Source organism: Heterodontus francisci, chromosome 13 (assembly GCF_036365525.1).
Source record: "Heterodontus francisci isolate sHetFra1 chromosome 13, sHetFra1.hap1, whole genome shotgun sequence".
Lineage (NCBI taxonomy): Eukaryota > Metazoa > Chordata > Chondrichthyes > Heterodontiformes > Heterodontidae > Heterodontus > Heterodontus francisci.
The window spans coordinates 105,375,652-105,391,232 of record NC_090383.1 but is presented as its reverse complement, the minus strand read 5'-3'; the positions used below and the strand labels follow the sequence as shown (position 1 = coordinate 105,391,232).

Below are 15,581 nucleotides of genomic sequence, written 5' to 3'. Positions count from 1 at the left end.
AAACAGTAGTTTTCAACTACAATTATTCAAGCTAATATCTGTAAATACCAAACAATAGATATAAAATATTTTGAAATTCTCATCTTTATTGCTCAATCATCTTGAATTGAAGGTTATGAGTAAAATTGTATAGAGATTATGGTTTGAGACTAGAAATATTTCATTGATATTTCAAAAGCCCACCTTGGAAAGTTGTGAATTTACATGTAGCAATTTATGGGCTATGATTCACTGGTGTCCTTCAAAAACCCCTCCTCAGTATAACCTATGAGAGCCCAGTCCCACACTACATGGTTGAATCTTAATACTCTCTGCCGTGGCCTAGTAAACAATTGCTACAAAGTTCAATAAATACGTAATTAGACAGACTATTATTATTGGCAACATTTCAGGACAAAAATTAGGCAAACTCAGATCAACGGACCAGGCAAGGTCCTGTTCAACATGTAGGGACATCTATAACAGCCAGCAGATATTGTTATACTTACAAAATCAAATCCTCAAGTCAATAATCCCACATTTGTCCAGCACCATCCCCAGGTACATCATGTTCCACTAGCAAGACAGACCAACCAAAGATGGGGCAATGTGGTATGAATATAGGAACTGGAGTAGGTCATTCAGCCCCTTGAGCCTGTTCTATCATTCAATGTGATCATGGCTCATCTGTATTTCAATTCCATTCACTGCCTTGGTTCCATTTTCGTTTTCCCTTGTCTAGCAAAAAACCATTGATCTCAAATTGAAAATTATGACTTGAGCTAGTATCTACTGCTTTTTAAAGGGAGCGTGCGTAACACTTCTACCACCCTTTGTGCTAAAGATGCTATGTAAATGAGTATAGTTGAATGCCTTAGGAGGTTTTGCTATATTAAAGGAGCTATTTTTTTTTAATTTTATTTTTTTTATTTAGAGATACAGCACTGAAACAGGCACTTCTGCCCACCGAGTCTGTGCCGACCAACAACCACCCATTTATACTAACCCTACAGTAATCCCATATTCCCTTATCACCTCCCTACACTAGGGGCAATTTACAACGGTCAATTTACCTATCACCTATTACCTATTTACCTATCATCTGCAAGTCTTTGTAAATTCAAATTGTTGTTACGGTGTTAAGAAGTGTTTACGAACTTCTCCCTTGAATGGGCTGCTGCTGATTTTCAGGTTACGTCCCCTTGTCCTAGATTCCCCCACCAGCAGAATAAGTTTCTGTCAAACCACTAAGTTCCTTTCAAAATCGTAAAATCTTCAAGCTACTGAAATCTCTTCAGTTTAACCCTTGGAGCCCTGGTAACATCCAGTGAATCTGCACTACACTGCTGCCAAGGTCCATGTAACCTTTCTGAGATGCAGTAACCAGAACTGTACACAGTACTCCAGATGTGGTCTAACCAGGGCTTTATATAGCTGCAGCAAAACCTCCTCCCCTTTATATTCTAATCTTCTAGTTATAAAAACTAACATTCCATTCACCTTTTTCATTATTTTTTTGTATCCATTACATTTTAGTGATCTGCGTACATGGAAGTCTAACTTCCTGGACCTCCATCTTTCTTAGCTTTTCACCATTTAAACAATACTCGGAACTAGCCTTTTTTGGTTCAAAGCGGATGGCCTCAAACTCATCTGTGTTGAACTCCATCTGTCAGTTTCAACCACTCAGAGTCTATCAATGTCTCTTTGTAATTTTATATGATACCTATTATCCCTATTCGCTGTCTTCTACTTCCTAACCAATCTCCTAACCAGGTAAATTATTTGTCTTCAATTCCATGAGCTTTAATTTTAGCTAACAGTCTCTTATGTAAAACCTTATTGAATGTCTTCTGGAAGTCCATATAAACTACATCCACAAACATTCCCTTGTCTAATACTTTAGTTACTGCCTTAAAAAATTCAATTAGCTTTGTTGGACATGAAAGCTACAGCTCCTCATCATAAAACTAGCAGACTGTACAATAGTTATTGACATAATCCTTTCAAGGTTAAATGGTATACTGGTAATAAATGAAGCCTTGCCAGATCACGGGAACAAAAAATAACTGTAGTCATATGACCTAGTAAGGTCACTAAGGTTTTCCACTGGCTACAAGTCTGTGGAATTATCAAAGTGTACTGGAGGCCGAAGGACACGTACAATTTCCCCTACTTTCACAACGTGACCACCACCCAGATGCTCTTCTTAAATCAGTCTTCCTAGTGGGTACATTTGTTCAAAACAACTTGGGTCAAGAAATGGCACATCTTTGGTAAACATCTGGCTACACACTTTGTGAAAAACAGGCTTTCAATATCTCCAGAAAAGGCTCAGCCTTTCTGAATTTATACTTCCTTAGAAGCCGGGAATTTTTTTTGAAGGGGGCGAGTGATTAGCACTCAAGGAGATGGTCAACCTTTCTCATAAAATAAACTATATAACTATAGAACCAACTTTTACTAAATATCTGAGTGAAGGTCAGTATATGGACCCAACAAGTTTAAGGACTTTTTCTTCAGGTTTTGCTACTCGGTTTATCCCCTCAGTTTCTTCTCGGATAGTCAAGAATGATTTTCAGTCACCTTTTATTGATATTCAATTACCTTCCTGCAACAATGGGCTGCTATTGACTTCCAGGGATTAGAAAGCTACAGCTCTTCCTAGTCATCATAAAACTAGCAGACTGTAACATAGTTCCTGACACAACTCTTTCAAGGTCAAATGCTATACACTATGAAAAAGCTGTGAAGTATTTCCTGCATGGTGTCAAAAATGGGGACAGCACTTTCAGCCACTCTAAGCTTTGTTCTGCATTGGAAACCAAATCTGATAATAGCATTAGTTACATGTTGTGAATTGACTGACTCGGGTCCAAATTTGGCCCGCGAGATACAGTTGCATCCAATATATTCTGGGGAAAAATAGCTTCTCCAGTTCCAGGATTGAAATCACAAACACCAAGGTCTTTTGTTTTTGTGTTTTACTTTTTATTAGAAAGAAAATGCTGAGATATAAATTCTTGGATTTTATAAATGATACCCTTTGTCCCAAACCATCTAATTTCTCTCAGATTTTAATTCTGTGCACCTCTCAGCTGTGCAGGGACAAGATACTTGCTAACCTTGCCAATACTCTTTCCATTTGCACTGGACGTATAACATTTGCCAACACTGAACAAATTTAAATTATTGCTCAGATACAAGTTGTCAAATTCTGCATTTCCTGAAATGTTAATACTTTTGCTGACGAGATGATCAAAACCTCTGGATTTAAGCATTTTTTTTGCTTTTCTAAAACCATACCCTAAATGAATAGCAAGTACTTTCTGCTTACTTGCAAAAAACTAGATGTCTGAGGATTCCACTTCTCCTCTGGCCTTCCATGCCAGGTGTTGAGAATGCTTAAACAGACCTGGAAAAAAGGAAAATCATACTAGAGGTCAGAGACACGCACAATTATTTTGACATACTGCTTAAGGATTCTCTGCGGCTTTGCAGTACTTCACATCAACAGCCTCTAAGCAACTGGCCATCAAATTATTCAATTATCAACTGCAAATTATTTTAATGATTTTTAAATCCTACAGTTTGAATGTCATCTTACATCAGCAACATAGAGTGATATTGACTGATATGTGCCAATAAGGAAGACTATTTTACTGATCTTAGCTATGAGATGAGGTAAACTTGGGTTAATTCCTGGAGGTCACAAGTTTAAAATTGAGCAGTTTAAAATAATGAAGAAAATTAATGAGCTCCACCGGTACGGTAAAGAATGCAGAATTATTGTGAAGTAAAGGATAATAAGATATATAGAGAATGGGCAGGGTCTTGGGATTAAACGAGTTTAAGGCTTAATAGGCCAAATAGCCTACTCCTGTGTTCATTGCAGCTCATCCAAACTGAAGGAACTTGAGAGTTTATCCATCATGTCATCCAACAGATCCTTAAATACTTTCAAGGTTTTTGCCATCTCTACCTTGCCATTTCAAATGTTAATTACTTCTTGTGTGAAGAACATCCAGACATCAGTCCTAAATTTGCCTTTCAATGATTTGAATCCTTGTTCCCTTTGTCTTGCTGTCACAATTAACTTGAATTAGTGAGAAGTGCTGGCAGTAAAAATTGACCCAAAACTGCAAAAACCTATTACCACAAAATGTAATCAGTTTCGAAATGTTGGAATACAAATCATTCAAAGGATAATTCTATACACTCTTTCCACATATTTCTACAGGTTCAATATGGAGAAGTTACTTCTGCAATGCCATCCTTTTGCCCATTACAGATTTAGTCAACAAAATCATTTTGTTACATGGAAACTTACTTGTTTTCTTCGCCCTAAAACCTGACCTTTAAGTAGATTTCACAGCACTTACCTACACAGAGTAAATCATTTTATGTACACTTTTACTACAAGCTTATCCTGGCTGTACAAAGTGGAAGATCGTTTTTCAGGATTTCCAAATAAATCCAGCTTTACTTGAACACAAATAACTTATAATCTATTTTCGTACCTTTCCATCATTGTAAAGATTTGGGTTAAATCGTACACTGTGTCCTCCCGTGGTTTCCAGGTTTACAAGTGGAGGGGAATTTGGATAATCTTGGGGAAAATATACATCAAATTCAAAACAGCCATTTGCATAAGGTGTATCGGATGGCCCTGTGATCAGAACCTAATGGAAGGAGGAAAGAGTCATCAAGAACATATACTATCATTCTGGCATAATCATTGGCAGTTTTTCTTAATTTTAAAAGAATGCTTATGTATGTGAGGAGAGGGTTACATAAATCTGACTCATAACAGCTCCATAAACTGACCAAATAATTACCCAATTGCTAACAAAATCACAATAATGGAAGAATTTCAAAAATCTGAGTTTCCATCATGTCCAATTCCACACCTTTCTACATGGTGAACAAACAGTTGGATTCCATATAGAAGATCGATAAAGGATTGGTGGGGTCTAAAACCTTCTTTAAAATTTGGTATAACATTAGATTTAGCAGATTTTGACATAAATGATGCTGATTCATGTTTGTCAGTACCAGATGGCTATAAAGCTTGGTCCATTGCAATTTTTTATTTGTTTCATGGGATGTGGGCATTGCTGGCTAGGCCAGCATTTATTGCCCAGCCCCAATTGCCCTCAAGAAGGTGGTGGTGAGCTGCCTTCTTGAACTGAAGTACATGTGGGACAGGTACACCCACAGTGCTGTGAGGAAGGGAGCTCCAGGATTTTGATCCAGCGACAGTGAAGGAACGGTGATACTGTTCCAAGTCAGGATGGTGGGTGGCTTGGAGGGGAACTTGCAGGTCGTGGTGTTCCCACGCATCTGCTGCCTTTGTCCTTCTAGGTGGTACAGGTCGTGGGTTTGGAAGGTGCTGCCTGAGTAGCCTTGGTGTGTTGCTGCAGTGCATCTTGTAGATAGTACACACTGCTGCCACTGTGCGTCTGTGGTGAAGGTAGTGAATGTTTGTGCACGGGGTGCCAATCAAGCGAGCTGTTTTGTCTTGGATGGTGTTGTGTTTCTTGAGTGCTGTTGGAACTGCACCCATCCAGGCAAGTGCAGAGTATTCCATCACAGTGGCACAGTGGCTAGCACCACAGCCTCACAGCTCCAGTGACCCGGGTTCAGTTCTGGGTACTGCCTGTGCGGAGTTTGCAAGTTCTCCCTGTGACCGCGTGGGTTTCCTCCGGGTGCTCCGGTTTCCTCCCACAGCCAAAGACTTGCAGGTTGATAGGTAAATTGGCCATTGTAAATTGCCCCTAGTGTAGGTAGGTGGTAGGAAATATGGGGTCAATGTAGGATTAGTATAAACGGGTGGTTGTTGGTCGGCACAGAATCGGTGGGCCAAAGGGCCTGTTTCAGTGCTGTATCTCTAAATAAATAAAATCACACTCCTGACCTGTGCCTTGTAGATGACGACTAGGCTTTGGGCAGTCAGGAGGTGAGTTACTTGCTGCAGGATCCCTAGCTGCCGACCTGCTCTTGTAGTCACGGTGTTTATATGGCTACACCAGTTCAGTTTCTGGTCAATGGTAACCCCCAGGATGTTGATACTGGGGGATTCAGCGATCATAATGCCATTGAACGTCATGGGGAGATGGTTAGATTCTCTCTTGTTGGAGATGATCATTGCCTGGCACTTGTGTGGCAAGTAACATTTGCGCCACACATCAGCCCAAGCCTGGATGTTGTCCAGGTCTTGCTGCATCTGGACATGGACTGCTTCAGTATCTGAGGAGTGCACAATGTTCACCATTTGCGAATCACCAGCTAACATCTCCACTTCTGATGTTATGATGGAGGGAAGGTCATTGTTGAAGCAGCTGAAGATGGCTGGGCCTAGGACACAACCCTGAGGAACTCCTGCAGTGATGTCCTGGAGCTCAGATGATTGATCTCCAACAACCACAACCATCTTCCTTTGCATTAGGTATGATTCTAACCAGCAGAGAGTTTTCCCTGATTCCCATTGACTCCAGTTTTGCTAGGGCTCCTTGATGCCATACTGCCTTCATGTCAAGGGCAGTCACTCTCACCTCTGGAGTTCAGCTCTTTTGTCCATATTTGAACCAAGGCTGTAATGAGGTCAGGAGCTGAGTGGCCCTGGTGGACTCCAAACTGAGCGTCACTGAGCAGGTTATTGATAAGCAAGTGCCGCTTGATAGCCGGTAATTGGCTGGATTGGATTTGTCCTGCTTTGTGTGTACAGGACATACCTGGGCAATTTTCCACATTGCCGGGTAGATGCCAGTGTTGTGGTTGTACTTGAACAGCTTGGCTCGGGGCGCAGCTAGTTTTGGAGAACAAGTCTTCAGTAATATTTCTGGAATGTTGTCAGGACCCATAGTCCAGTGCCTTCAGCCATTTCTTGATATCACATGGAGTGAAACGGATTGGCTGAAGATTGGCATCTGCGTTGCTGGGGACTTCAGGAGAAGGCAGAGATGGATCATCCACTTGGCACTTATGGCTAAAGGTGAATGCAAATGCTTCAGCCTTGTTTTTTGCACTGATGTCCTGAGCTCCCCCATTATTCAGGATGGGGATATTTGTGGAGCCACTTCCTCCTGTTCATTGTTTAAATGTCCATCATTCATGACTGGATGTGACAGGACTGCAGAGCTTAGATCTGATCTTCTGGTTGTAGGATTGTTTATCCCAGTCTATCGCATTCTTCTTCCACTATTTGGCATGCAAAATAGTGCTGTGTTGTAGCTTCACCAGGCTGACCTCATTTTTAGATATGCCTGGTGCTGCTCCTGGCATGTCCTCCTGCCCTCTTCATTGAACTAAGGTTGGTCCCCGAGCTTGATAGTAATAGTTGAGTGCGAGATATGATGGGCCATGAGGTTACAGATTGTGTTTGAATAGAACACAAACAAGAAATGCTGGAAATACTCAGCAGGTCTGGCAGCATCTGTGGAGAGAGAAGCAGAGTTAACGTTTCAGGTCAGTGACCCTTCATCACCTGACCTGAAACGTTAGCATCTGTGGAGAGAGAAGCAGAGTTAACGATTCAGGTCAGTGACCCTTCATCACCTGACCTGAAACGTTAACTCTGCTTCTCTCTCCACAGATGCTGTCAGACCTGCTGAGTATTTCCAGCATTTCTTGTTTGTGTTTCAGATTTCCAGCATCTGCAGTATTTTGCTTTTATTTTAGTGTTTGAATACAATTCTGCTGTTACTGATGGCCCACAGCACCTCATGGATGCCCAGTTCTGAGTTGCTAGATTTGTTAGAAATCTATCCCAAGAGACCAGGCAGGTGACTAGCTAGCTACCAGATGCTCATCTGCAACTAGTGACTCAATGTGAGTGTGTAGCCCAGGGTCTCTGATACAGATGTGTTTTCTCCTATAAAATCTTGGCATTTTGTTCAACGTCTCTTGCAATAGTATAGCCCTGATTCATTATTTTCAAATACAGGATAGATTTGATGGTTCATACTGAAAATTAACATTTTGAATAAATTTGTACCAAAACATATGCAATTTACTCCGAAGCTGTTCACTCATGTATAGGTTAACCTTTTTAGCTTCACCATTTTGCATTTACCTTCATGATATCCAATCTCTCCTCATCACAACGCACAAACACACTGGATGAAGAGGAAAGCGGCAGAGATGTTGAGAGTGTGACAGCTTCCTGGGCAAGGCGTCTAGCTCTGGCAGCACTGTTAGCGTCACTAGCATTCTTCACCTGAGACATGTAATGGTAGTTTACTTTGAACACTAATTTTCCATCATCGTCTTCTGTGACCATCTCAGCAGTATCTAAAAAGAAAAACTCTTAAGTATAGGTGTAAAATTTCAGATTATGCTTTATACTCAACATGGTTAACCAATGAAATGAGCAGAGCTAAAAAATCTGCCACAGAGATCAGAGGATGAAGTTGGTTTATCTACATATCCTTCTCAGGTAAACTAGACGTCATATATGTCCAAATTGCATGTTGCATGTCCACAGATCCCTGAAGGTAGGACAGGTTGATAAGGTGGTTAAGGTGGCTTACGGGAGACTTCTTCATTAGCCGAGGCACAGAATGTAAGAGTAGGGAGATTATGGTAGAACTGTTTAAAACATTAATTAGGTCGCAGCTAGAGTCCTGCGTACAGTTCTGGTCACTGCATTACAGGAAGGTTGTGATCTCACTAGAGAGGGTACAGAGGAGATTTATAAGGATGTCGCCAGGAATGAAGAATTTTAGCTTCGAGCAGATAGACTTACGATATTCTCTTTGGAAGAGAGGGGAGATTTAGTTGAGTGTTTAAAATTATGAGGGGCCTAGACAGAGTGGGCAGGAGGGATCTTTATCCCTCAACACAAGTCAATAACCAGAGGTCACAGATTTAAAGTAATTGGCATAAGCATTAAAGGGAAGTTGAGAAGTCTGGAACTCACTGCCTGAAAGGGTGGTAGAGGCAAAACCCTCATTGACTTTAAAAAATACTCTGATATGCCTTGAAGTGCCATAACCTACAGGGCTACGGACCAAGAGCTGGAAAGTGGGATTAGGCCGAATAGCTCTTCTTTGTCCGGCACAGACACAATGGGCCAAATGGCCTCTATCTGTGCCATAAATTTTCTGTTTCTTCTATGTTTCTATAATATTTTGCTAACATGACAAGAGCAAAAGGGCTGCACAGTGGCGCAGTGGTTAGCACCGTAGCCTCACAGCTCCAGGGACCCAGGTTCAATTCTGGGTACTGCCTGTGCAGAGTTTGCAAGTTCTCCCTGTGACCGCGTGGGTTTTCGCTGGGTGCTCCGGTTTCCTCCCACAGCCAAAGACTTTCAGGTGATAGGTAAATTGGCCATTGTAAATTGCCCCTAGTGTAGGTAGGTGGTAGGGAATATGGGATTACTGTAGGGTTAGTATAAATGGGTGGTTGTTGGTCAGCACAGACTCGGTGGGCCGAAGGGCCTGTTGTAGTGCTGTATCTCTAAATAAATAAATTTTAAAAAGCCTTGAAATTCATTTGCTAACCTGACCATCTTTTTTCATTCAGTATACCTAACTGATTACATCATTGTGATCATCCTGTTCAGAATAAATTCCAAAGAGAATATCATAAGTTCAAATTCTAAGTAGAAATCACCTACTTAACACTGGCAAACTGAACATTTCTATAAAACCGGCAATTGTACATTCAAAATTAGTACCTTCCAAAAATACAGTCTAGTGCTATCAAAGAGTGTATGCAACATTGGTTAAATTCCTAGATCCATGATTGAACACTTCAATTATTTACAATTGCATAATTGTTAAAAATGCATCCAAAGTGCATTGTATGTTCAAGTGATTAATGTAAATATTTTGCATTTTCGGAAACCTGGGTCAGCAACAAACATAAGTCTAACGATCTATGCTCAATATTGCCTTAAGGTAAGCAAAGAACAGCCCCTGAGCCAATGTAAATTTTTTCATTTGCCACACCAAGCAGTGTCATGGTATCTCGAGGGTGAATTGTTTAGTACCAACTCTAGGTAGTTTTGTGCTATATGTCCAACATCTTTTAGGAATTGGGTTGGAAGTGTTTAAAGTCATTTGGGCTAGGACCTTACAGCCATGAGTGTATAAAGGATTGTCACTGGATATATATTTGGGGCTCAGGTGTAAAAAGGCACTGTGCATCCCAGCTTCTCCCATAATGTTTATTTTATGCTTTATTTCAATTTCTGCACTTATTTTAATAAAATCACCAATCAGATGATCTTTTATGAAGTTATGATTGCATAAAACTCAATTTGTGAGTTGAGGGAAAACCCAAATGTTTTAGACACATCTTTCATCTGTTCACACAAAGCACTTGTCAATTAAAACACCATGGGTCATATTATGTGGGTGCTCAGTGTCATATTATGTAAAATATGCCTGAACGGATTGTTTTTTAGTGAATGTTTTTTTTGCCAAGATGCCAATTTTCTCATTATAGGTTATCAAATTTTCATAACTGATTTCATTCACTGGAAAAGATAAGCTGGTGTTGCCAATTTTAAACATGTATAAGAAGGTTTACTTTATGTCAATCTGAATCATAATCATAAAAAAAACTACATCTGACCTGTTGCTAAGTTGAGAAAAGCCTTCATTTAACATTTTGCCCAACTTGAGATTGCAGCTGGAGAAAGGCAATCCAAATTCCACCCCACTACACAAATAAAACACCAATAATTTTCATTTATATTGTGCCCTTAACATGGTGCACAGGCTAAAAATTGATAAAAAGGTAAGACTGTGCTTAAGGTCGACCAAACAACAATGCTTGATGAGATGCATCCAAGGATACTGAGGGAATTAAGGGTGGAAATAGCAGAGACACTGGCCATAATCCTCCAATTCTCCTTAGATACAGGGGTGGTGCCAGAGGATAGGAGAATTGCAAATATTACACTTTTATTCAAAAAAGGTGAAGCCCAGCAACTACAGGCCTTTTAGTCGAATCTTGGCGTTGGGAAAGCGGTTACAAATGACAATTCCGGACAAAATTAATAGTCACTTGGACAAATATGGATTAATTAAGGAAAGCCAGGCCAGATTTGTTCAGGGCAAATCGTGTTTAACTCACTTGCTTGAGTTTTTTGATGAGGTAACAGAGGGTTGATGAGGGTAATGCGGTTGATGTGGTGCACATGACCTTCCAAAGGCATCTGATAAAGTACCACATAAACAGCCTTGTCAGCACAGTCAAAGCTCATCGAATAAAACAGAGTGTGTAGGCATGGACGCAAAATCGGCTGAGCGACAGGAAAGAGAGAGGAGTATTGAAGAGTTATTTTTCAGACTGGAGTAAGATATATACTAGGTTTCCCCAGGGGTCAGTGTTAGGATCACTGCTTTCCTAGATCTATATCAATGACCTGGACTTGGGTGTACAGGCACAATTTCAAAATTTGCAGATGACACAAAATTTGGAAGTATTGTCTATCGCTATCCTCTTCACGGTTGACTTCAAGAGGACATAGACTGGCTGGTGGAAAGGGCGGACAAGTGGCAGATGAAATTTAATGCATAGAAGTGTGAAGTGATTCATTTTGGTAGGAAGAACAAAGAGGCAATATAAAATAAAAGGGTACCATTCTAGAAGGGGTGCAGGAGCAAAAGGACCTGGAGCTATACGCGCACAAATCAAAAGTTCAGAAAGCGATTAATAAAGCATATGGGATCATGGGCTTTATAAGTAGGGGTATGGAGTACAAAAGCATGGTAGTTATGATAAACCTGTATAAAACCCTGGCTCAACCTCAACTGGAGTATTGTATCCAATTCTTGGCACCACACTTTAGGAAGGATGTTAAGGCATTAGAGAGGGTGCAGAAAAGATTCACGATAATGGTTCCAGAGGGATGAGGAACTTCAGTTATGTGGATAGATTGGAGAAGCTGGGGCTGTTCTCCTTGGAGAAGAGAAAATTAAGAGGAAATTTGATTTCAAAATCATGAGGGGTCTGGACAGAGTAGGTGGGGACATACTTCCTGTTGGTGGAAGGGTCGAGAACCAGTGGACACTGATTTAAGATGATTGGCAAAAGAAGCAACAATGCATGGTTAGTATCTGGAATACTCTGCCAGAGAGCATGGTGAAGGCAGATTCAATCGAGGCCTTCAAAAGAGAATCGGATAATTATCTGAAGCAAAAAATTTGCAGGGTTATGGGGAAAAAGGCAGGGGAGTGGGACTAGGTGAGTTGCTCTTCCAGAGAGCCAGCTTGGACACAACTGGCTGAATGACCTCCTTCTGTGCTGTAACCATTCTATGAATCTAGTAAAACATCCCAAAGCACTTCACAGGAGTGTGATCGATAAGTATGGGCGGCACAGTGGCGCAGTGGTTAGCACTGCAGCCTCACAGCTCCAGGGACCCGGGTTCGATTCTGGGTACTGCCTGTGCGGAGTTTGCAAGTTCTCCCTGTGTCTGCGTGGGTTTCCTCCGGGTGCTCCGGTTTCCTCCCACATGCCAAAGACTTGCAGGTTGGTAGGTTAATTGGCCATTATAAATTGCCCCTAGTACAGGTAGGTGGTAGGGAAATATATAGGGACTGGTGGGGATGTTATTGGAATATGGGATTCGTGTAGGATTAGTATAAATGGGTGGTTGATGGTCGGCACAGACTCGGTGGGCCGAAGGGCCTGTTTCAGTGCTGTATCTCTAAACTAAACTAAACTGATACCAAGTCAAACAAGGCGCTATTAGATTAATTGATGAAAAGCATTGTCAAACAGCTAGGTTTTAAGAAAAGTGTTAAAGTTGGAGAGAGAAGTGGAGGGGTTTAGGTAGGGAATTACAGATGATAGGGCCTGAAAGCACTGCTGTCAATATTGGGCAAAGGGAGTGGAGTATTCACAAGCAGCTAGAGTTGGAGAAACAGATTTCTAGGAGAGTTGTAGGGATGGAGAAGGTTACAGAGATTGGGAGGGCTAAGGCCCTGGAGAGATTTGAATACATGGATGAGAATTATCTTTAAAAAAAAGATGTTGGCGAATTGAGAGCCAATGTAGCTCACCATGAACAGGGGTGATGTGTGAATGAGACTTCGTGTGAGTTAAGATATGAGCAGCAGAGTTTTGGGCACTCTCAAGTCCAAAGAGAGTGCAAGATGGGATGATGGCCAGGAGTAGAGGTAACAAAAGCATGGATGTGCCCTTCAGCACCAGATAAGCAGAGGTACAAATGGACTTGGATGGTGTTACATAGCTTCAACATATATATGGTATAGAACACTGGAGTACAGAGACTTACATGCACATGTACCCACAACTCTTGAACATAAGTTTCCAATCTCAGATATGGCAGTGCTGAACAATGATCAGGTGAAACAAAAGAAAAACTGAGATAAAGAGTCAATCTAAGCTGATCTCATGCACGTCCTAACAGCCCGTTAAAAGAGCATTATTGGCAAAGAACTAGGAACAATAAAACTCAATCATGCATTAACTAACCAGAAATACAGCTCAAATAGGTCATGCACAAGTTTCAGGATCAGGAAAAAAAATTGCCCAGCTCTTTTGGCAATCTCAAAAAGAAAAGCAGGTAGCATCAAATAGCCCCGACTACCCATTTCCTACATTAGAACAGTGACTACACTTCAAAAGTACTTCAATGGGTGTAAAGCACTTTGGGACATGGAGGTTGCGAAAGGTGCTAAATAAATGCAAGTCTTTCTTTCCTTTTTAAAAAAAACCCTCCTAAATAAGGTTATAATAGAGGGGTCTAGTCTTCTCCAGGGGTAGTGGGGGAAGCAGAATGAAAATCCAAAATGCTGGCTTTTTTACAAATGCAGTGAGCCATTTTTATAAGGCTTGTCAATTCTCAGAAATCAGCATGTCATCACAAATTTGCTTATATCAGATCTGCATTGGAAAAGATTAGGTTGCACATTTTAAACCCCACCCCCCCTCAGGAGAGCAGGGAATCACACCTACTACCAGGCTGACCTGCTGCAGAAAAACGTCCTTTGACCACTGGATGGAACATTTAACACACAATAATAAGAGGAAGCAAATTCTGTGTACTCAGCCAAGATGTTCTAAATATTTCCAGCTTTTTACTACCTGTGCTATGTTTCCTCAGAGTACAATAAGGGTTTGGGCAGTAATTATTATTTTGATTCCCTGGTGGCAGAGAAGAAAGACTGCATCAACCTCTTTAAACAGCAGTCTATTAATCACTTCTCTACAGCCACTCAACATCTATTTTTTTCCCTCTTTGTTCAAATAAATATTAAAACATCTGATCATTTGGCAGCTACTCTGGAGAATCATTTTCCTGTAGCATTTTCTCAAAACAGTCAGCTTTTCTACTTATTTTGATAAAAATCACAGGGTTACATCAATGCACCAAGAAAAACTCTTCCTAGCGTAAACACGTCAAGAGATAACCAGCTTTTATTCATCTGAAAGCTGCAATGCCCCTAGTTTGCTCCAAAAATCATGACTACCAGGCTCAAACACTGACTAACATCCCTGAATGAACTGCAAAGATGCTCGTCATTCATTGTGAATACCCATGTTCCCTCTAATTTTTCTTTGCTGAGTGTGGCCTGTTTGTTGCATTGCGCAGTACCTTCCAGATTGCTGTACAGCCGCACAAGTTAGAGGGAACATTGCCAAATATGCATCTGGTCGAGTGACAGCTTCTAATGAAAACTTCACTGACTTGACCACATTTCCAAATGTTGAAATTTTTAACCAATTATAAATTTAAAAAGATAAATCTAAAACGCGATGCCCCAAAGAATATGATTTAGAGAAATCTACTCAGTAAAAAGGATGAAGCTTTTTTTGGCCTTTATTGTCTTCCCTTTACCTCTTCTCCTGAAGGTGATAACCACCTTGAGGAAACAATTCTGTAGTTTTCAACAGCCCTTCAGGAGCTCACTCAAAAAGCCATTCATGTAGGTAGATGCTGTAACATCCAAGTCCAAACATGCATTCATCCAAAATTCACATCTGCATACCTCCAACTGAGGTTGTTGGATAATCAACAGATGGAACCCTGGCCTATGCTTTTCCTCCTTAGCTTAAAGATGCTAACATCAATTGTAACATCATCATGAAGTGCATTTGTACACTAAGCAATGAGGAAGTGGCAGGAATAGTACATTTACTCACTGAGCCATCGAGGGAATTACATGAATGCAGCCTCTATTAAGTAAAGCATACTGCACAGGAAATTCCTTGCACCCTGTTTGATTCTTTTATCTGCTGTATGTTAAATGAAACTTACCGAACTGCAGTTTTTTCATTGCAGCTACATATTTTTCTTCTAGCGAGCGTGTGACTGCTAAAGGCCTCGGTCTGGTCATAGCTTTCTTTGTGGATTCTGCAATTTTCTTTTCTGAAACAAAAAGAATAAATAGTGGAGAAAATCTAATATGGTACTGAAATCTCTGAACAGACCTCCCCAGTGGCTTAAATAAGGCGAAGCTGGTCAAGCACGAGGAGCATGGAATAGAAGGAAATACTGATAGGGCTGGAAAAACAGGGGTGAGAGGAGGCTCGTGTGGAGCATAAACACTGGCACAGACCAGTCGGGCTGAATGGTCTGATTTTATGCTCTAAATTCTATGTATTTAAATAGTCTGCAC

General features: G+C 40.8%; 1 protein-coding gene across 7 annotated transcripts in view; it reads right to left on the bottom strand.

The window, feature by feature from the left end:
* birc6 (baculoviral IAP repeat containing 6) overlaps positions 1-15,581 on the bottom strand; it is a 239,843-nt gene that overhangs the window by 11,350 nt on the left and 212,912 nt on the right. For all 7 annotated transcript variants that reach the window (XM_068045333.1, XM_068045336.1, XM_068045335.1 and 4 more), the window contains 4 exons: positions 15,221-15,331; positions 8,054-8,271; positions 4,500-4,661; positions 3,317-3,394 (listed from right to left, as the gene is read on the bottom strand). In XM_068045333.1, the coding sequence (XP_067901434.1) occupies positions 3,317-3,394; positions 4,500-4,661; positions 8,054-8,271; positions 15,221-15,331 (569 nt within the window). The remainder of the gene's footprint in view (positions 1-3,316; positions 3,395-4,499; positions 4,662-8,053; positions 8,272-15,220; positions 15,332-15,581) is intronic.